Raw genomic sequence first — 22,944 nt, 5'->3', positions numbered from 1 at the left:
TTGTATGAACTGAATGTTTTTTTAGCCCAACTGGAGCCTTTACAGCCCAGTCTGACTGCCTCCACATGGCAGGGGGTCTCTGACCCTGTAATGACAACAATTACAGCTGATTCACACAATCCCGTCCAATGTGCTACAGCTGGCTGAAATAGCTGTCAAATCCGAGGATGTAGAAGTCGCCATGCTTGGTGACTACTACTAGGGCTGGGTACTAAAACCTGGTGCCAATATGGCACTGGTATATACTTGGTACTTGGTCCACAATTTTGTGCCTCATTTTGGTACCACTTTGAACTTTCGATTGAAATCAGGACAAAGTGAACTGTTTGGAATGCGTCTTTGTATTCGAAGAAATCAACAGACAAAAAATACAACTCCAAATCAGAAAAAAGTTTGGAGAATATTTAAAATGCACATAAGAAAGGAAAGTATTGATTTTCAAGTCTACTTTGATTTGTATTTCATTGCAGACAATATCATCACAAAATATTTCATGCTTTGTCTGGTCAACTTCATTTGTAAATATACATCCTTTCCTGTCATTCAGATATCCAACACTTTACAAAAAAAAAGTTGGGACAGGAGCAATTTAGGGCTAGTAATCAACTAAACTGGTTAAATAATTATGTGGTTTAAAACAAGTAAAGTCAATAGGCCAATGTAATTATGATTTGGTACAAAGGCAGCATCCAAGAAAGGTCTAGTCCTTTAAGAGCAAAGATGGACTGAGGATTACCATGCGAGTTTGCCAACAAATACGTGAGAAAATTATTAAAATGTTTAAAAACAATGTTCCTCAAAGAAAGATAGGAAGACATTTGGATGTTTCCCATTCAATACCCACAATACATTGTTACATCTACAAATGGCAGTTTAAAATGTACTGTGTCAAAAGGAAGCCCTATGTTAACAGTGTCCAGAAGCGCTGTCAACATCTCTGAGCTCGGAGACATCTGGGTTGGACTATCACACAGTGGAAATGCATACATCTGTATTTCAGGGGTTTTTGTTTTTTTACATTGAGATTTTGGAGCACAATATGCTTTTTCCAGGGACACCTATGCAGACCAAGCAGAGAGTACAAAATCATTTCTGTCTTTGTATAGTTTTAAAGCCAACTGTGTGCTAGTTTAAAGTTTCGAGCTTGTACACCGAGACTAATAACCAAGCACACTGAATTAACATTGACTGAGGCACCGAATGACCCGCTCAGAGCCACGACACGGCACATCAGACACACACATTTGAATGTTATTTAAAATTAAACTATTCAGATGGCGCTCTGTGGCGCGGCAGAAATATAAAGTGTCCTGAATCGTGACAGCCGCCGACTTGAAGCGTCGTTGTGTGTACCCTGATTGAAACCTATGTTTAGAATTCTAAAATGCATGGCGCGACGCTGCATGTCGCCGAGTGGCACTTCTGGTGTGTGACCTGCAGGCAAGTGTATTATTTTATTTCCAATGAAGGGAAAGTCACGTGAGGCAACACAATCGCACTTTCCAGCTGCACCTAGTTAAGATCACAGGGAGCTTCTGTGACCGCGAGAAATGCAAATGGCTGAAATTTAAGGTACACGCAATGAAAAGTACACATTTGCAAACCTACCTACAAACAAACTAAGTTACAAACAATAATTACGATTGGGTGATCATGTGGTGAATGTCGATCTTGTGTTGAGCCCAATAAGCCTTACATCTAAAAATAGAGCAAGGGTGTTCCTTTAGTGACATTGCTTTGTCTTACATGATGAAAATGGTAGACGTGAAACAACAAACTGAGGATATAGTGATGCGTGCCTGTCAATCAATATTGGTGGGCGGGGGACCGCACTTCTACGTCAAGTTGCGGTCGATCTAAAAACAGCTCCACTTGGTCCACCGTTTTTATGTTGTTAAATTGAAAAAAAAAGGACTGGGTGTGTTTATATCACCCCAATATGACGGCCTTTACACTATACATACACACATGTCTGTCCAAACAGCTTGAAAAGTAGATTTTTCACCATAGGTGCCCTTTAAACGATATAAAATTATCTTCAATGAAAAAATTCCTGTTTTTAAAGTTTATTTTTAAGTGTTGATTCAGGCCCAGGTGCTTTATTATATGTATCAACTTTATCGGGATCTTTATTGTAAAAAAATACAAACAATCTCCAACATTAAAGCACATTACAAATGGCTTTTGTCTCAAATTGATAACATTTTTCCATGAAACGCATGCTTAATGCAGTCTGAAAATCAGCAGAGCAGTACTTATCAGCAGGCAGCCATACCAACCAGTACATGTAACCCAGAGTTCAGAAGGCAAGGACATTAATCAGCCCCAACAAATAGGTCATCTCCTGCTACGCAGAGGGCTTTCAGTCAGCACACCTCTATATATCCCATCTAAACACACTATGAGCACAGGAGATTTCCAGGTGTTCGACACCCTTGACATCCTCATTCTTGATACAAAGACGAGTAAACAAAAAGGATACCAATAAGTGAGTAATGGCAAGTAAAGGCAAGTGGAGGACATAAACATTCCTAGTAAAATGTTTGTTGGAACAATTTTCTGCATAAATAAAATAAAAACAAATTTATAAGTCAGAATGGTGTCTGAGGGAGGGTTCACTCTAAAACAATGCAGGGTTCCACACAATTCCTTCATGTAGTTCCAACACAAATCAGTTAAATTAACTTAATTGCTTTTACAAATTTAAGCTGATTGATATTAGAACAATTAAGTTGTCTAAAAAATTATTCAGTTAATTTTGAATAAGTAGTTTGAACAAGCAGCAATAATTTTATATATATATATATATATATATATATATATATATATATATATATATATATATATATATATATATATATATATATATATATTTTTTTTTTTTTTTTTTTTTATAAATTTAATTTTACCAAATGCGACATGTTTCTGGATCAATACTTTGTTGATCTTGGAACAAAATTACAATCAACCAATCAGATATGAAAGACAAGTTTACAGTTTACGTGTAGGCTTACAATCAGGTTTAGGTGCTTCTAAATTATTACTATGTTCCTAATATGTCCTTCTGATTTTAGAAATAACTTAATGGTAGGTTTGTGTTTAGGGTTAGAGATTCATTTTAAATGAAACTTTTAGACAGAAATCATACAAAACTGACTACAATTCATAAAAAAAATATAACACAGTTAGGGTTGTGTCGAAAGACGATGCCATTGTCTATCGTCAATGCCTGATAGACATCACGATGTTGAGCCGGCATCCCGATCCTCTGCCCTGCCCTCATTGCAGCAGCAAACCTTTTGCAAAAAATCCACACTCTGACTAAAAAACACTTGTTTACACTAATATGTCTGAGTTTTTAAAATGGCATATTAGAACAAAAAAAAAATATCTACACCCACACTGATGTTTCCCGTAGCATCTCTGTCCACACTATATCGCTGAAAACGCACATCACATGGCCATACACACACACACAGCATATGCACACATCTGAGCTCCAGGCAGTCAGCGGGTGCTTTTAGCACAAAACCCCAGAGTGCAGTGCACATCGGACAGTTTATCAAGGTTGTACCACTGAATCACATCTCAAGATAGTTGTTACATGTGATATTTAATTTATCTTGTCCTGCAGAAAAAGTGATTGACAGGTGGCAATTTGTGTGTAACTTTTCTTTGATTATTTATGATTTGGTTATGGGTAAAAACAAAGGCCGTGCGGGTCAGGCACTTGAAACAGTAGGCTACAAATAACAAATTTATATGAATTAATGAAATATTCGTAAATAATTAATTCGCCGCCTACGACGACAATGCCATCGTCCTTTGCGATGTTCCACATCAGACAACGTACAATGCCAAATTGGTCGACATCTCCCAACCCTAAACACAATAATTACAGAATGACTATGTGATGCTGAAAGCAGTTATTTTTCACAATAGCACATGTTGTACTGTATTTTTGATCAAACAAATGTATACTTTGTGAGCAAAAACAACCTAATCAAAAAAATTAATCTTACTGATCCATAATTTCAGTCACCATATTTGTTTTAATATAGCTGATATTTGAATAATTGCATGTAAATGCAATTATAATAATCTAAAATTACTGTAAATACTATTCTATTTGAAGTAAAACTAAAATTCATTAATATGGAGGAGGAGTTACAGAAAAAGCACTATAATGAAACAAATTCATGTTATGTGAACATGCTAAAAACAATACAACTTCCCTGAAGCCACCCTGTGCATACACCCCAACTTTCCCCAACAGCAGCGCTCGATCTGTCAGCCGAAAGCTTATTAAAATGTCATTGACCCTTAAACTGCATATTTATGCCATGTTAACTGAGCTGATGCCAGCGAACTGCACACAGACTCATTGTCACCGAGCCGCGTTGAGTCAGACAGACTGTGGCAGTCAGAGATAAGCTTTATTGCACAATGTGTGCACAGGGTCCATTTGATTGATGCTTCTCCATTATTATAACGCCAGTGCGAGGTAATACATTCTGGGGTGTCATAAAAGCCTGGGTCTAAATTAGTTGTGTCAAATTGTGGTGGCGGCGGCCCCGTTTCCCCCTATCGCACCATCGAAATGAGGTGGCACTGACACAGCGACGACGGGGGCGAACGAGGCCAGCGTCAAAACAGCTGAATTTTTTCTCATTAAATAATATATACAGTATTTTTCCCCTCTTTCGTGCTGTCTAAGTAGAATGTTTGCTGACAAAAAAAAAAAAGTTAGTGAAAGCAATTTGGGGGGGGAAACCTAACGATTGCTAATCTCTAAAGACAACAAGGTATCTCAAACTGGTGCCCAAGCTATCCTCCCTTCAAATTCCCAAGCAAACAAATGTGTAAATCATCCTGGATAATTAGTGTGTTCAAAGGGAAGGAGTCCATTCTGTGTCTCCCTTTTTGTGCTCATTAGAAAAGACGAGCTGGTTGGACAGAGGTCTAGTTTATCACCTGCATTTCAGTACACTTATATAAAGATGAGGGAGGCTTTTTCAGCGGAAGCAAAGGGAGTGAGGAATGCTCGCCGTTTGGATGTTTAGGGAGGACAGGAGGGAAATAGAGGTGTGTGTATATATGTTTGCGTGTCAGAGTGAAAGAGAGTTATGTGAATGTGTGGGAGAGGTTTGGATGTATGCCATATATTCTCATGTTTATGTGTATGTCTGCTTTGTGTAGTTTTAGTTATAGTGAGGGAGTGAGAAAAAATAGCACTTAACTGTAGATCCAGATGTGTAGTTTATTTAGTCCCCTGATTCTCAGATTTGGACACTGGACGGCTCGTATATTCATCAAACAGGGAAGACTGTCGGAAATAATAAGAAGAAATGGTCTATACAGTATATAGTACTTGTCAAATGTTTAGAAACATTAAGACTTTAAAATGCTTCTTATAAAGACCAAGGCTGCAAATTTAAGTCCATAATAAATTACATAGAAATCTATGCTTAATTGTGCTTTATTTTCTTTCCATGAACTGCTCCCTAAATATATGCATTCATTCTTTCATTTTCCTTCGGTTTAGTCCCTTTATTCATCTGGGGTAACCACAGTGGAATGAACCACGAACTTATCTAGCATATTTTTTACACAGCGGATGCCCTTCCGCCTGCAACTCATTACTGGTGTACATCCATACACACTCATTCACACTCATACCCTACGGCCAATTTAGTTTATTCAATTCACCTATACCGCATGTCTTTGGACTTGTGGGGGAAAACGGAGCACTCAGGAAACCCACGTGACCACTGGGAGAACATGCAAACTCCACACAGAAATGCCCACTGACTATATATGCTTCAGCAGCACAATTTTGGTCCAAAATAATGTCCAATATTTTTATTAAAATAATAATAGTGTCTATTCATTTACTAATTTATGATACTGCACTTTCAGATCTGACTTCCCTGGAGGGGAAATATGGAGCTAACAATAAGGCAAAACATTGAATTGTGTTATTTTTAATTACTCTTGAACTACTTTTCCCTGTGGATGACCCCTGACCTATTTTCTGCAAGATCTGAATTTCACGATCAGAATTTCTGGTTTTGAATTTTAGGAAACTGAATTTTATCTTTAGAACTTCAAACTGTATTTTTACAAACCCAATATCTGCAGTCCATATGAATTTAGAACCTAAAAAAAAATAAATAAATAAATCTGAAGTTTGAAAATACGTCTATAAAAATCTGACTTTAAAAATTAAGTTATCTTCAATTTCAGATGTTTAATATTCAAGTTAAGAAATTCAAATAAAAAAATAAAAAAATAATGGCATATGATATACAATTTTATTAAATTACAATTTTTATTAATTCAAATTAACACAATTCAAATTCAGATTAGTTTGGCATATTATTACCTCCATAGAGAAATCGTTTCAAAGTATTGACTTCCTCAGGCAAAAGTCACACTCCATGCCTTCCTTGGTTTGGATACAATTAGAAAAATGATGTCTATTAGAAAATACTTACAATTGAATTCAGAATTATTAAACCCCCTTTTATTTATTTTTTTCTTCTTTCTTAAATATTTCCCAAATTATGTTTAACAGAACAAGGAAATTTTCACAGTATGTCTGATAATATTTTTTTCTTCTGGAGAAAGTCTTATTTGTTTTATTTCGGCTGGAATAAAAGCAGTTTTTAGTTTTTTAAAATTATTAACCTCTTTAAGCTATATTTTGTTTCGATAGTCTATGAAACTATACACGTTACAAAATTATACACTAACTTGCCTAATTACCCTATCCTGCCTAGTTAACCTAATTAAACTAGTTAAGGCTTTAAATGTCACTTTAAGCTGTTTAGAAGTGTCTTGAAAAATATCTTGTAAAATATTATTTACTGTCATCATGACAAAGATAAAATAAATCAGTTATTAGAAATGAGTTATTAAAACTATTATGTTTAGAAATGTGTTGAAAAAAATCTCTTGTTAAACAGAAATTGGGGAAAATATAAACAGGGAGGCTTATAATTCATTTAATAATTCTGACTTCAACTGTAAGTGAACTTTAAAAACTTTAAGTGACTTTAAAAACCCCTGAAACTTTATTGTAACAATAAACAAAAATGGTTGTTATAGCAACATTATTGATTGCACAAGAAAACTTTAACAACCCTACAACTTACCGGAAAAAGGTTTTTCAGATTATTAAATGTTGTCAGAGGCAGCACGATGGCTCAGTGGTTAGCACTATCACCTCACAGCAAGAAGGTCACTGGTTCGAGTACCAGCTGGGTCAGTTGTCATTTCTGTGTGGAGTTTGCATATTCTTCCTGTGTTCACGTGGGTTTCCTCTGCGTGCTTCGGTTTCCCCCACAGTCCAAAGACATGTGCTATGGGTGAATTGAATAAACTAAATTGGCTTTAGTGTATGACTCTGTGTGAATGTGACAGTGTTTGGGTGTTTTCCGGTACTGGTTTGTGGCTGGAAGGGCATCCGCTGTGTAAAGCATATGCTGGGATAGTTAGCAGTTTATTCCGCTGTGGCGACCCCTGATAAGTAAGAGACTTAGCTGAAGCAAAAAGGAAAATGAATGAATGAATAAACTAAAGTTGACAACACTGAGAGATGTTACTTTAAGTCCATTTCAACAAAAGGTAATTTAGGGATACAGAAAAGTGTTTTTTACAGGCATTATTGTTAAAAAATAAAAGTAAATAAAATAAACATAAAAATATATTAATATATTAAATGTATTTTAATACAGAAGGAATTCTAAAGGGAATTCAATACCTTTTAAAGACTTTTTAAAGACCTTCTCAGTATATTTTAAGATCTCATCGCCCCTACAAGTTTTAATCAGTATCAAACCTTTAACTTAATAAACAGTTGTAGTTAAATAAATCAATGGAGCACAACCATGCAACAAAATTCAAATAAGCTCGGAAGAAACAAAGCTTGAAAGAATAAATTACGCGGTTGTTTTCAGTGACGGGCTTCAGCCACTCTTTAAACGTGTCTTTCTCCAACCAGGAGTACGCAAACTTACATTTTCCCATTTTGCCTTTTGTTTCGCTCTGTGGTTTTGCTACATGTGGAGAGCGTGAGCGTCACATCACATTACATTGTGTTTGTCACAAATTTTGTGATATCACCCTGACTGAACCAATCGCGTGGATCAAGCACACCATTAGTTATTATTAAGAGGAAAATAAAAATATATTTTATATATATAATATAGAGTCAAACATTTTGGACAACATTAAGACCTTGTAAAAACATAATTAAGTATGTTTAATACCTTTTCAAGGCCTTAATTTTCTCATAATTGATTTATATACTTTTAATACTTTTTAAGACCCAGCGGACACCCTTTAATTTATTTTTTTTCCTTTTCTATTAGGCTAGCATTAGGAAAAAAAAGAACAAATAATTACTTCCACTTACCTAAAGTCTAACTATTATGTAAACAGTTTCACTATGCCATACTTTTTTCCTTTCTTTCTTTTCTTTTTTAAGGATTGTTTGGATACGCTGAATAATCACTTAAGTATGCTGACCTAAAATAAGCAACATAAAAGATCTCTGCTGTAATGATGTTGAGCACACAACGGACGAGTAACAAAATATTTGTCTCCCATTACTAATTTCAAACACTGATATCTTATCACACAGACCACACTCATTCAAACACACAACCATCTCCTTTCTTGTGCAACACGTACACCTTCAAAAGCTTTATCAACCACCTCGGACCCCACCCAGAGTCACTAAGTAGAGTCTGTCGCCTATAAGTCTCGGCCAGACTGTAATTTCTTGCTTAAAAACAATGCTCCAATGCTCCAACAGGTCAGCACAATTTTGCACAGTATCAATTACACTGCTGCACTAAAGCAAACAAAACAGTCTCCATCAGCGCCTCCTTTAACATACCACTTTAGAGACTAGTCGAGCTGTTCAGGCACTTGCAAAAACCCAGAGGCGTCTGATGTCGCACTCAAGAGTGTTTTTAAGTGGAGCCATTCCTTCCGCACTTTGGAACTTTTCTCCAATTATCCTTTTTTACTTGAGGGGTGCTAATTATGTTGACTTGACGGGCGCTTTAGCGCTGGATGATTGGAATGAGCTAAATTTAAAAACAGACGTAAGGTAAAGTAGACAGCCATGGAAATACGAAATATTCTAAAACAATAAATGTTAGAGACAACCATAACCAAACATTTTATTTCAGTCCGGTAGCTCTGGTGAGTTTTCTGCTGAAAGAGAAGCAAAAGAGCAGCCTGCCCAACCTTTTCCTCAGATGCAAATTTGTCATCACTCCTGGATTACGCAGCACAGCTAACAAGGTATCTTTCACGCTCTGGCAAATATTAACAAGTCATGGATGGCAGAAATTTAATTATATAGTAGGGGTCTAGTAAAAAAAAAAAGCTAACTGTATAAACGAGAGCTCTGCTTATGTCCTGGTTAATGGCATTAGGCTAGAAGCTGACATTAACAAATAGTGTTCATTACATATTTTCCGTCTGACCGGGTCAGATCTTCCTACATGTAAATATCAGCGGTGGAGGTCGTTAACGTTTAAGAATGAAAAAGTATCTGATTAAAGGAAATCTGAAATGATTGTCTATCAGATATAGTTATAAAACATCAGTGTTAAGTTTGTACCTTTAAAAGAGTAATTAGTGACAGTCACTAGTTACTTCTCACAAATAGTAAGAGTTAGTAGTAGGGATGTTCAGACCCAATCACGTGATCTGAAATCGTGCCCGATCACGCGATTTCAGACTCGATCGGAATCACTACCTGCCTACGTATATATAAAGAGTTTAGATGCAAAAACCTTTAAATGCCGTCTGAAGATTTCCTCTAAAATGAGCATTTTTATTAGGCTCCTGTGTGTATATTCAGTAACGTCACTTTTACGGCAAAGAATAAGCCATTTTCCTGCTAGCACATGTCTTTAAACTGTGGGGGAAACCAGAGCACCCAGTTGAAACCCACGCAAACACAGGGAAAACATGCAAACTCCACACAGAAATGCCAACATGTAACATAATTATTTATATGATAATTGTCTTTATTGTCTTTATTATATATATTATTATAAAAAGGTATTTATTATTTTTTACTATAAAAAGGTATTTTGACAAGTAAAACTTGGTTTGAAGAACATTTGTACTTGTATTTTCACCTGCTTTGATCAAGGTTTTCTTTTACTGTGAAGCACTTTGTGACTTTGAAAGGTGCTATATAAAAACATTTTACTTACTAATTGGTGAAGTATAACTATTTAAAAATGACAGTTAATTAGTGTTTTGGGGCTGCACTTTGTTTTTAAACTGTTGAGTCTTTAATGTTACCAGATGATTTTTGATCTAAATACGCTTGACATGATCTCTTTGGTACATAAACTACTGTTATATGACATTTGAGTCAGTGTCTTTTATAAATCATTCATTCATTTTCCTTTGGCTTATTCATCAGGGGTGGTCACAGTGGAATGAACCGCCAGCTTATCCGGCATAGGTTTTACACAGTGGATTCCCTTCTGGCTGCAACACAGTACTGGAAAACACACTCATTCAAACACATACACTATGGCCAATTATTTTATTAAATTCACCTATACCTCATGTCTTTGGACTGTGGAGGAAACCGGAGCACCCGAAAGAAATCCCACATGAACACAAAGAGTACATGCAAACTCTACTCAGAAATGGCAACTGACCCAGCTGGAAGTTGAACCAATGACCTTCTTGCTGTAACAGTGCTAACCATTAAGCCACCGTGTCACCCCTATAAATCATAAAATGTAATATTTTTTTAAATGATCAACATTATTAACAGGACACATCCTAATGTATGGCAAAATGAAAGCACTACAACACTTTTATAGTTTTAATATTTGAAAACATTTAGTATTTGCCCCATTTTCATTTGTTTGCTGTGAATCAATCTTGATTGCAGAGCAACCGAAGCTCCTCTTACTGTTTTTCTCTTTAAGAGTTTTCCCACACTCGTCTTTCCCTCTTTTTGACATTTATCACACCTATTTGGGATACTGTTACAAATAATACTATAGCAAATACAACAAATAGCACATCTCTTTTTTTAGTCCACTCCAACTAAGTATGTCAAACAGCGGATCAACGAGTCAAAACTATTGCCAAAAAGCAGTTATTTCTACATCTAGCTGTCTCAACTGTCAAAGGCTCTTGCTAAAAAGTTGCTGAACTCAAAGGCAGGGTTTCCACACTCGATCAAATTAAGGAAGATAAACTGTTTTTGGAATGGATGCAGGTAATGTGTACTCAGGTGGCCGAATCTGACGCCAACATTCCCTAAAACAGTTTAAGCGCAAACCCAGAGGTTTTAATGGGATGGGATGAACTGGGTGCAAAACCAAAACTAATTTTATCATGCATCCCTTGAGTGACTCAGATGAAACCTTGGACGGTCATACTGAAGAGCTAAAAATGAATAAATACCAGTGTAACATAGTGCTCCCCACCTCATCAATAACTTGGAAACGTGTACAAATGTCTCACCTTTGCAGACGCTTTCAGTCGCTTCGTCGTCCAGCTCTTGTTGACAAGTCAAGGATGAGATCTCCTCTGCTTGTGAGCAATACAAACCCTTTTGAGAGAAATCAGAGAACCTGTCAGTCAAAAGACATTATGGAGTGCTCCTTCATTTGTGGTATTTTTTTTATATTTAACACATTACCGGAGCAGATTGACATCTGGTTCAGCTAAAAATAATTATGAGGGAATGTGGTTAATACAAGTTCTGGGGTGGCTGAAACTATGATTTATAGCTCAAGCATTCTGTATTGCCAAATTTAAAACCAAAATGTAAATCCTGTTTATTTATTCATTCATTCATTCATTCATTTTCTTTTCGGCTAACTCCCTTTATTGATCCGGGGTCGCCACAGCGGAATGAACTGCCAAATTATTCAGCATGTTTTTACACAGCGGATGCCCTTCCAGCCACAACCCATCTCTGGGAAACATCCACACACACTCATTCACTACGGACAATTTAGCCTACTCAAATCACCTGTACCGCATGTCTTTGGTCTCTGGTGGAAACCGGAGCACATAGAGGAAACCCACATGAACGCAGGGAGAACATGCAAACTCCACTCAGAAACGAAAACTGACCCAGTAGAGGCTCGACCCTTTTGCTGTGAGGCGACAGCACTACCTACTGTGCCACTGCAATAAAATTATTAATAATAATAATAATAATATTAATAATAATACAATATTAATAATAATAAATCTTTTGAAGTACATCTACAAATATTTGTATTTAAATTACTTTTTATTATTTTTATTTGATGGTTAAAACCCTCTCATGAAAAATTGAGTGCAATAATACAAAATACATTTATTTATTTATACAATGCCAACTGACCCAGCTGTGGCTAAAACCAGCGACCTTCTTGCTGGTGACAGCACTACCTATAGCGCCACTGCGTCACCCTATCCTATTTATTAAAAAGGCAAATTATTAGATAGACAGACAGACAGACAGACAGACAGACAGACAGACAGACAGACAGACAGACAGACAGACAGACAGACAGACAGACAGACAGACAGACAGACAGACAGACAGACAGACAGACAGACAGACAGACAGACAGACAGATAGATAGATAGATAGATAGATAGATAGATAGATAGATAGATAGATAGATAGATAGATAGATAGATAGATAGTGGTTATACATCGCGTGTATTGTGTAACTGGGGACAGTTGTACTAAAATGAGTCATTTAATTGGAAAACCAACCCAGCATTTTTAGTGTGTATTAATAATGTAAAATAAACATTTATACAAAATCATTTATAAATTAAAAATCATTTATAAAAAATATATATCTTTATATTATTGTTACATTACATTTTATATGATGCCATTATGTCATATTATTATTTTTTTTATTTTTATATTCATTATTTTCACCTATTACTCGTAGGATAGTATTAGTAATCAAAGTTGAAGTAGTAAACACCTAATTTATTCTTGTTTAATTATAAAATAAACAAAATAAATATTTATATACCATCATTTATTTTTTTTCATTTTCAGTATGTACACATTGAAATACAACACTACTTAGACTTTTTACAATAACCTTGCTACATTTACAAAATGGGATCTTAAACACCACTGATTGACCATTATGTTCACATGCTCAACAGAAATGACTGTGATTGACTGTGAAGGTCATCAGTTCATCCAACATCACCACTGTTTACCAAGTGCATAAACAGCGTTTTAAAGCCCCAAAGCACTTGAACACAATGGCAAATCAGTGGTTAGTGGGAATTTTTAAATTTCAGTACCGATTGGCAGGGGCATCGCCAGCAATTTCGGGCCCTATGCCCAAATATTTGAAGAACCCACCCCCCGTAAGAAAAAGTGAAAAGGCCGGGGAGTGGGAGGCGGGGTTGGGACATTAGCGATTTCATAAGTGAAGAGTTGCTGGCTCCCCAAATTGCCAGGGCCCTATGCACCCTGTATTTTGATCAAAATAAATACAGTATGTAAATATATAAATTCATTTGATAAGACATTTAATGGCAAAAGGGCATCATACGATTGCATTGCTGCTTTTTAATGAACTTTTGCTCTCTGCCTGGCCTTTAATGAACTAGCAGAGCTTGTTTAGGTCTCTTCACTTCTGATCCCACAGCGGAGTAACAGGGAGGTCGCGAACATGGCTGACATTTGTTTATGTAAGAAAGCAATCCATCTAATGACTGAGTCATCTTCTCAAAGGGCCTCTGGTGGAGGAGAGTACAGATGAGAGTCACACGGGGAGGTTGCGGGACTCATCTCTGAAGCCAGGCCCATTAGTGTGATCAATGTGTGTGTGAGAGAGAAAGAGAGAGACTGGAGCATTGTATTAGAGTGGGATTTTAACAAGTTTCAGTATAATGTCCATCGGCTGAAATCTATATTTTGTTGACTGGATTTGCTGAAGGCAAGTGTTATGTTTCCATAAGTCCATTTGAAGCATTTAAGACATGTCTCATATTTTGCAAATGATATGATTTGTGTTTAACATGTGCTAGTCATTCGTTTTGGATGACTTTCATCTCTTGTCTCTCTTCCTCTCTCACCCAAATCTGTCCATTAAAACTTAAAGAGTTGAGGTTGGTCTGGGTTGAGTCTTGCTGCCTCTTACAGGCTGGAATGTGTCACACATGTATTACAGAAACATGTGGTACACACACACACACACACACACACACACACACACACACACACACACACACACACACAAACACACATCACACAACTAATCACATTTGCTCTTAATTAGCTATGTTAAACCTGATTCATAAACCCTGTCATGCTTCTTCTTGAAATCTATTTTACATTAAGGGCCTATTGTTAGCGCTCATAACGCTTTAAAATGTAATGTAAAGATGCCTCGGGCTGTTCTCTGCAATCAATCTTGATCTAAACATTTAAGCGGCATTTCAAATTAAACTCCTAATTTGACTAAGAGCATGATTTATTTGCATTTCCGTGGCCCTAAATGAAAACTCTTCCTCTACAGTACAGGAAAAACACTTGGCTTGCACGTCTGAACCACAGATGCGTTGATGTATCTAAATACATTTCCTAACCATTTGCTTAGAACTTGGGTGTATAAATCACTTCAGTTAATCCTGTATTACAGTAAAAAACAGTGAGCTGTATTCAAATATATTGTTTAAGACACTCTAATGTGGCTGTACTCTTAAACTCTTATTAAATAAATAAATCTTTAACTCTTAATAGAAATGATTCGTTAAAAAATCTGTCTGTCTGCCTGCCTGCCTGCCTGACTGACAATCTATCTATCTATCTATCTATCTATCTATCTATCTATCTATCTATCTATCTATCTATCTATCTATCTATCTATCTATCTATCTATCTATCTATCTATCTATCTATCTATCTATCTATCTATCTATCTATCTATCTATCCATCCATCCATCCATCCATCTCGACTTGCCTCATGTATAAGCAATCAGAGTTTTACAGTTACCTCTCATGCCCTTCTGAATCTTGAGCAGTTCTATGACTGCATAAGCTACATTACCTGCCCTGTATTTTTCCACCAGCACTGGCCGTAAAGATGTCTCTCTCCTGCTGAGATGTCCCAAATCCACACATAAAGCTGTCCAGAGAAAACTACAGCAAACTCTTCACCGCAGCATGCCGAGGGGGCCCAAGATTCACATTTCTGATGCACAAGCCGTCTCTTTGTGTTCTTGAGATTGTGCTTGCTGTCCATAAAAACACTGAGATCCTATTAACAAAAACAACGCAAAAGAATGATTACAGCTGTTCATCTAATAAAACCTTTACTGCGGTTTCAAAATGCATGTCTGAACTCTCTAAGCAACTGACAGCAGATCCTTAAGTCTGTTTTACAGTTTAGTTCAATGCGGAGAATCTATGGTTAGAGCTGGGAGATTACTCGAAAAGTAACCGAAATCGACATTCAGAACCTATAATCGATCTAACTTTTCCAGGACAATTTTTAAATTACATGTGGAGTCATGTGACCCCGCTCTGTTAAAGGCTGAGGCTGATATATAGTTCTGGGGCCACTTAGAAGCCACGTCTGATTTCTGGTCAAGTAGGTTGATGGACCCACTCTTGAGCCTTACAATTGCACTACATTGGGAGCTACGCCAAAGATGCTTTGACACGTCATATTTTAAAAATTAGCACATTAGTCAAAGCACATAAAATTATTATTTACATTAAAATATTTGTTTACAAAAGATGCAAAAAATGCAGTGTTTAAACTATTATTTACAGGATATAAATAAGTTATTTTATTTAGAAGAGATACTGCTTTTTTTCTACTTTTAAAATGGAAAACTTTGAAAATTTATTTTGTTTTTAAGTTATTTATTTTTACTTTTTTTATAAAATGGGGACTGTTAGTTTTAGGCAATGTGTGTTTTAATTTTAGTTGATCAACTTTGAGGTTCAATAAATAATCATAGATTTTAGATAGTGTGTGTTTCCTTTAATTATTTTGAAGTCAAGTAATGTGCTTTTCTTTTAAAAAATCTCTCACTTAATATGTGAGCGTGTTTACTCTACAAAACTTGTCAGTGAACTCTGAGGGCAAAAAATTAAACAAATACATAAAATAATCATTCATTAACCATAGTTGAGTTAAAATATTCAATCAATCGAGATGTAGATTTTAGGCCAAATCGCCCAGTCCCATCTATGATAACAGCTATGAAAATAGTTATCTATTGTATATATGCTCTTACATTTTAACCACTTAAACCACTGTGTAATTATGTTCTGAGACGTCCTCTTCTGTATAACTCAAGAGAATGATGAAAAAGCACATGCTTGTACAATTTGCAGTAACAAAATTGCAACTGAGAGAAAGAGAGAAACCAAAAATACATAAACATTGGCACAATATTGTGCAATGAAGCCTATTTCTTTTTTTTTTTTTCAGTGGACTGACCTCTACACTCAGCAAAAGTGTCTCTGCACATTCCTTTATCGTGCAACCGATAATGGTGGTGCAAAAACATTTGACCCAAAGGGCATCACAGTGGGATGGCCTGGCTATGGTTGTTGCCTCTTCTTTCTCCCGGGATGGCCAGAAAGGGCGAGGGTGTGATTTGTTAAATGCGAGTCAGCCCCTGCATTGTGTCCTCATCACGGGGACATCTGGCACAAGCAAGCCGGTGTTTTGACTGAGGTCTCCATCTCCATTCTGAAGCAGTGGGCTGTACTGCATTGAAACACTCCTTTGGCTTTCTCATGGTAATGCTGCAAACTACAGGAGCAGATGTGAAACATTTGGTTCTGTTCTTGTTCACTTGTAAAGAAATAATGCGCTGCTTTTACTTTCATTTCACCATGCTGTGTTTCCCTCCTTATTAAAAAAGAAAGACAATATGGTGACAAGAAGGAAAAAAAAAACGATAGTCGTCCTTGGTGGCCTGAAGTGCGCTGATGAGGTCCGGGTGTAATCGGAGTTAGAAGAATGACGGATTAAGGGAAAAGCAAATGAGGAGCCAAATGTTTCCGAAATCTGTCAGTGATGTATCTGTAAAGATAAACGGGGGTGAAAACTGTGGTGGAACGAACACTGACATTATTTTTTGTCTCTCACTTATCCATCCACACAAATGACAAAGAGCACACACCCTGTAGATTTGGAGATGACGTTTATAGATTTAGTCATGCAAGCCTGAAATAATCTTATTAAACTCTTACCATGGCTATGTAAACACACATTTGTATGTAAGATCAAATAATGTATCAGTTTCATAATTTTTTTTTCTTTATCAAATGGCTTTCTACCATGTGCACAGCACTAGTTTAAATTATGCATTTTCCCAAACATTTAACAAAGTATTGTGGCCGGATTTCTAATTGAATCTAATTTGCTAAGAAATTCACTGTGAAATCATATTTAAAATGAAAAAAAAAAGTACTACCACCTTTATTTTTGAGACTGTTGAACAGTTCAGTTACTTCAAGCCCATAGCCAGGGGGGTTTGGGTGGTTTGGAAGACCCACCCCTCACTGACAAGTTCAGAACATGTCTCATACATGCGCTCATTTGTCCTATTTTAATTTGCTATGCCATCAAACATAGTAAAAATAACCCATTAAAGAGCTTTAAAACCAAGCGGAATCCTCTGTTGGCTGTCGCTTCGATGTGACTTAAATTAATCAGTTTTGGCCAATGCTAACAAATATTTTCATTTTACAATCTGACTTTAGATGAGTCATCTCTCGCTACTGCACTGATTTTAAACAAAGAAAACATTTTACAGATAAATTTTATTCTAAATCTTGGACCTTATTCTTGAAACAAAAAAAAAGCAATTAAAGGGTGTGAAGCACAAAAAAGTGGACTATGTTGAAATTGATGTGAATACTATTTTGGCTACTGTTGTTGTCCATGAATGTTTAAATTAATTTTTTTTTACAAGAGAGAATAGAAAAATTGTGAAGCTCTACATTATTATTATTATTATTAGAAGTAGTAGTAGTATCGTTATTATTATTATGTTTTAAATATTTTTTTATGCAAATGGCCAAATTAGGGAAAGTTGAATGTGCTGGCCAGTTTGTTATTGGCCTAATAAATGACAATATACTACAGTTTTTTCTGATGATATACGATGTAATAAATATGTATTTTAAAAATAAGTATTATTTTAAAGAGCCCATATTATGGGTTTTTGAAAATTCCCCTCCATGTAGTGTGTAACACAGCTCTAAGTGAAGCGAAGTATCCAGCTAAGGCTTAAATCTGTAAGAATACAGTGTTTAAAACGGTTGATTCATCTATAAAAGAGTCGACTCATAGTGCTTCAAACGAGTCGCCTTGATACCGACTCATTAGGTGTTTCGCCATGACGTACGAACGAAACCAAGTTATTCACGTGCACGCGCAAACCCGGGAGATTTCAAACCTGAGGCCCCGCCCTCTGACGCAGAAACCCAGACACACACCCACAAACACACGCACACCCACAAACACACGCACACAAACATGCCGGTCGATTGAAGTCACACTGCAGATGGATATATTGAGTCTCTACCCAAAGATGAAACCTCAGCATTATAACCAAGCAGTTGGAAACTTCTGGAAGCTACATGCTACAAAGAATACTTCATCTGAGTTTGTTAAAGGAAGGATCAGTAAAGAGTAACTGATGGACGTCAGGATGGGTTTCTTCCATTTCTCAAGTGTAAGTACGTGCGGTTAAAGTTGTTGCCTCGTTTACTCTTGCTTGCAAATGTATTTAGTTGTGATTTGTTACTTGTAACCGAGTGTACTGTATCAGGTTAACTGGATATTTTATCTTATCGCGTGCAAAGTCACGTTAAAAACGCGACGCGTGCTGTTTGTTTATGGAGCTCCGTGCTAGAGTTCTGCTCCCGCGATTTATTCGGAAATTTATTCCCGCGCCGCAGAAATCTGGCGCGGGGACAGCCGCGGGAATAAATTTCCGAATAAATCGCGGGAGCGGTCGGTAACGGGTTTAATTTGGGACGGGAGCGGGCTGTCTAGCAATATCACGGATATTGCTATGCGAATTAGAAAGAGAGAGTCTGCGTGGTGCTTGTGTGTGTGTTAGTGCGCACGCGCGCGTATGAGAGAGAGAGAGAGAGAGAGAGAGAGAGAGAGAGAGAGAGAGAGAGAGAGAGAGAGAGAGAGAGAGAGAGAGAGAGAGAGAGAGAGAGAGAGAGAGAGAGAGAGAGAGAGAGAGAGAGAGAGAGAGCGAACGAACGAACGACAGCTTGGCTGTCTGGACTGTATACTGGGTGATTTTTGGTTGTGTTCTCCGCTCTAGCGGGACCGGGCGCGGCGGGCAGAAAACGGAGCGGGTTCTCAGGCTAAAACCTGGCGGGTGCGGGCGGAAGCGGGAGCGTTGTCATCCGGAGGTGTGTGTGTGTTTTTGTGTGTGTGTGGTATGGCCAGTACACGACTGTCTCCTTCGTTCGGTTATCCGTGGCACTATCCACTCGCCATAGTGTGGCAGCTAAAATCCACGTCTATACTATCGAGCGTGTATGAACTGTGATTACTTTTTAAATTGCTGATTAGCTATTGGCCATTTCCCTCTCTGACTGAAGGCAGTCGACCAATCGCGACAGACTGTCATCGGTCCAATCAGCGCAGATTAGCTCCGCGCTAAGGAGGGGTTTGGGAACAAATGAATCACTGGACGATTCATACAGGAGTCGCTGGGATAATTAGGTAAAAATAAATGCAGATTATAAGACCATGAAAGTGTTTTTTGACCTTGCATGCATATTAGACTGTTGTTGGAGACCCTTACAACCAGGATATGACCCTATTTCATGTATAATATGGGCTCTTTAAATTTCTTCATTATAAATTTTTAGGAAAAAAATTTGGGATATCAAAAAGTGTGGTTATGATAATCATCCAGTAAGCTTATTTAGCTAAAAATAGTGCATAAAATCTCAAAAAAATGCCGAATATTAATCTGATAATTAAATAAAAATGAGACGTATAACTGCACGTATAATCTACTTTTTTTGAGAGAAAAGAAACACCCCTTTTAACAGGCTGGCTACGGACCTGTATTTACTGCAAAATATGAGGCTACATGTACAGCACATAAATATATGTACATATATACAGTTGAAGTCAGAATGGTTAGCCCCCTTTGATTTTTTCTTTTTTAAATATTTCCCAAATGATGATTAACAAAGCAAGGGAATTTTTCACAGTATGTCTGATAATATTTTTTTCTTCTGGAGAAAGTCTTATCTGCTTTAAATTGGCTAGAATAAAAGCAGTTTTTAATTATATATATATATATATATATATATATATATATATATATATATATATATATATATATATATATATATATATTAATTAAGGTCATTAATAAATCAGTCATTGGAAATGAGTTATTAAAACTATTATGTTTAGAAATGGGTTAAAGAAATCTTTTCTCTGTTAAACAGAAATTAAGGAAAAAAATAAAAAGGGGGCAAATAATTGAGGGGTGCTAATAATTTTGACTTCAACTGTATAATTTTTAGTCATTATACGGTTAAATGTATTAACTTTTGAGAACATGCTGATTTTACTCAAGCAATCTCTACAACCTGCATTTGTTTGCCTGTAGAAGCAAGGGCTGAAAAGTGACATTTGCTTTGAACACGAGCGTGACCGTTGTTCAACTAAACTGACAGGTGGGTGGAGTCTGAAATTCTTATCTTACATATCACTGGTCAATTTCATGCAAACAACATGCACTCGTGGAACCTGATTGGCCCGCGACGTGTCATTCACTTCAAGTGACGTCATTCTGAAGTTAGATACAAGGCACACACGTGTGGGCTCCTAGTGTAATGAAAGTTTATCCGAATTTTACAAATCACCTAAACCAATGGATGGATTTTAATGATCCTTTTTTATTTTTATTTTGGATTTATTCATTTATTTTTGTATAGCCTAGATTAATTTAGATTAAAACAAACTATTAAAAGAATATTTAGCACAGTGACTTAAAACTCGCATTTATCTAACTTAATTATCAGATTAATAACTACTTGCTTTACAGCAGCTAACATTACATGCATGCGCAAGGGTGTTTGGGAGACCGGCGCGCGCGAACTCTAATCCACCTTTGATGCTCTCGAGCTTCAAACTCTGCCTTATTTTTGATGGCAAGACTGAATAATGCCAGTCTAGCATGGCTGTCTCTCCAACTTATGCCACCCGTGGACCGACATGGCATTTAGCCGCGTCTTTTCGGACCCTCCGTCCAAGAGCATCTTTAAGACCTTCGCGATCATGTTGCTGTCTATCCTCGCGTCCTTATACTTTCTCCACTGCCTCACGGAGCGATGCGGGACCTGCATGCCCACGGAGAGAAGAGACGCGGGTCCTGCGGAGGGATTTTACGCCATGAAGCTTAAAGATTTTGGGTCTGTGAGGAGAAAAAGACTTCTGCAGAAAAGGACTTCCACGAGACCTTTGGTGATGAGGCACCACAGCTTGCACCAAAGTGTCAGTGCGGAGGATTTACCTGAAATTGAGGCAGATAAGCGCATGTTTCTGTCACGCGTAAAGCTGTCGAACTCTTTGAATGTGGATTTGGAGACTGGAGGATCGTATTTTGATACAGGTAAACTGAGCTCGTTAGGTGAGGGCAGCAAGAAGCTTCCTCAGGCGATCATCATCGGCGTGAAAAAAGGCGGGACGCGCGCACTGCTGGAGTTTCTGCGCGTGCATCCAGATATACGCGCGGTCGGAGCGGAGCCGCACTTCTTTGACCGGAATTATGAGAACGGACTGGACTGGTACAGGTGAGTTAAGTTACCCATCACATGATGATGTGCCCAGTTACACAATACACGTGATGTATAATATCTATCTATCTATCTATCTATCTATCTATCTATCTATCTATCTATCTATCTATCTATCTATCTATCTATCTATCTATCTATCTATCTATCTATAGGCTACGCGCGCGCACACATACATTACTAGGGCTAGGCTATAATAGTGTTATGCTTATAATAATTTGTTTGTTTGTTGTAACACTGGTGTTTTGTTTTTTAAGCTGTTGTGAATTATGTAAACACCTTTTTAAAACAAAAAAGCCAAACTTAAATGTAAACTAATCTAAAAGTTTTTTTTTAATAATCTTATATAACTGATAATTGTCTAATTATAGTATGTCTAATTTGGTAATAATAAATATATATATATATATATATATATATATATATATATATATATATATATATATATATATATATATATATATAAAGGACGTAAAAAGTAAAAAAAAATATTTAAAAAAATATTTATTTATTGAAAAATTAATTCAAATAAACCCACCTCTTATCATTAAAATTATGTAACAAGTTCATTAAAATTATGAATGCTTCACACTAACCACTTCAGCCTTTTCTCAACCAATTGGTATATTAGATTAAAATCATTTTTTAAAAATCATCAAATTAACAGCTGAGCATAAGCTAAAAAGCATTCAATATTATATAATGCAAAAAGAGCTTTTTGAGGTCAATAATACTGGATGTTTTACTTAAAAATAAAAGATGCAGGAAGGAAAAAAATAAAGAAACTAATATTTCACTCAAATAACAGTTTACTTGTTACAGTTTCACTTTAAACTTTTTAACTAAGTTAACGTGAAACAAGTGCAAATTTAAGACTCTGAATTAAATATTATAATAGTAGTTTTGTAGTATTTTTATGTCTCAAAGTTGCTAAAGAATATTCAGTACGATAACCAGTTTTTGGTGTACTTTTATTTGTACTGTAACTAGTCTTCTGCATCTGCATGGTGTGTGTGTGTGTGTGTGTGTGTGTGTGTGTGTGTGTGTGTGTGTGTGTGTGTATGTGGTTTACTCGAATATCTTTAAGGCT

The 22,944-nt window shown here is 36.5% G+C and overlaps 2 protein-coding genes and 1 long non-coding RNA gene across 6 annotated transcripts in view; 1 reads left to right on the top strand and 2 right to left on the bottom strand.

Annotated features, from left to right (window-relative positions):
- The window catches only part of unk (unk zinc finger), a 449,165-nt gene that overhangs the window by 88,090 nt on the left and 338,131 nt on the right, over window positions 1-22,944 (bottom strand). The window lies entirely within an intron of this gene.
- The window catches only part of LOC147834534 (uncharacterized), a 128,030-nt gene that overhangs the window by 36,111 nt on the left and 68,975 nt on the right, over window positions 1-22,944 (bottom strand). For both annotated transcript variants that reach the window (XR_015504390.1, XR_015504389.1), the window contains 4 exons: window positions 16,495-17,085; window positions 15,091-15,300; window positions 11,524-11,611; window positions 5,241-5,326 (listed from right to left, as the gene is read on the bottom strand). This is a non-coding gene — a long non-coding RNA (uncharacterized LOC147834534). The remainder of the gene's footprint in view (window positions 1-5,240; window positions 5,327-11,523; window positions 11,612-15,090; window positions 15,301-16,494; window positions 17,086-22,944) is intronic.
- Window positions 20,886-22,944, top strand: part of si:ch211-216b21.2 — a 69,363-nt gene continuing 67,304 nt past the window's right edge. For all 3 annotated transcript variants that reach the window (XM_087276822.1, XM_087276823.1, XM_087276824.1), the window contains exon 1: window positions 20,886-21,851. In XM_087276822.1, the coding sequence (XP_087132948.1) occupies window positions 21,274-21,851 (578 nt within the window). In that variant the 5' untranslated portion in view covers window positions 20,886-21,273. The remainder of the gene's footprint in view (window positions 21,852-22,944) is intronic.

This window comes from Danio rerio, chromosome 12 (assembly GCF_052040795.2).
Source record: "Danio rerio strain M-AB ecotype USA chromosome 12, GRCz13ab, whole genome shotgun sequence".
NCBI lineage: Eukaryota > Metazoa > Chordata > Actinopteri > Cypriniformes > Danionidae > Danio > Danio rerio.
This window is presented reverse-complemented; position numbering and strand designations above follow the sequence as displayed.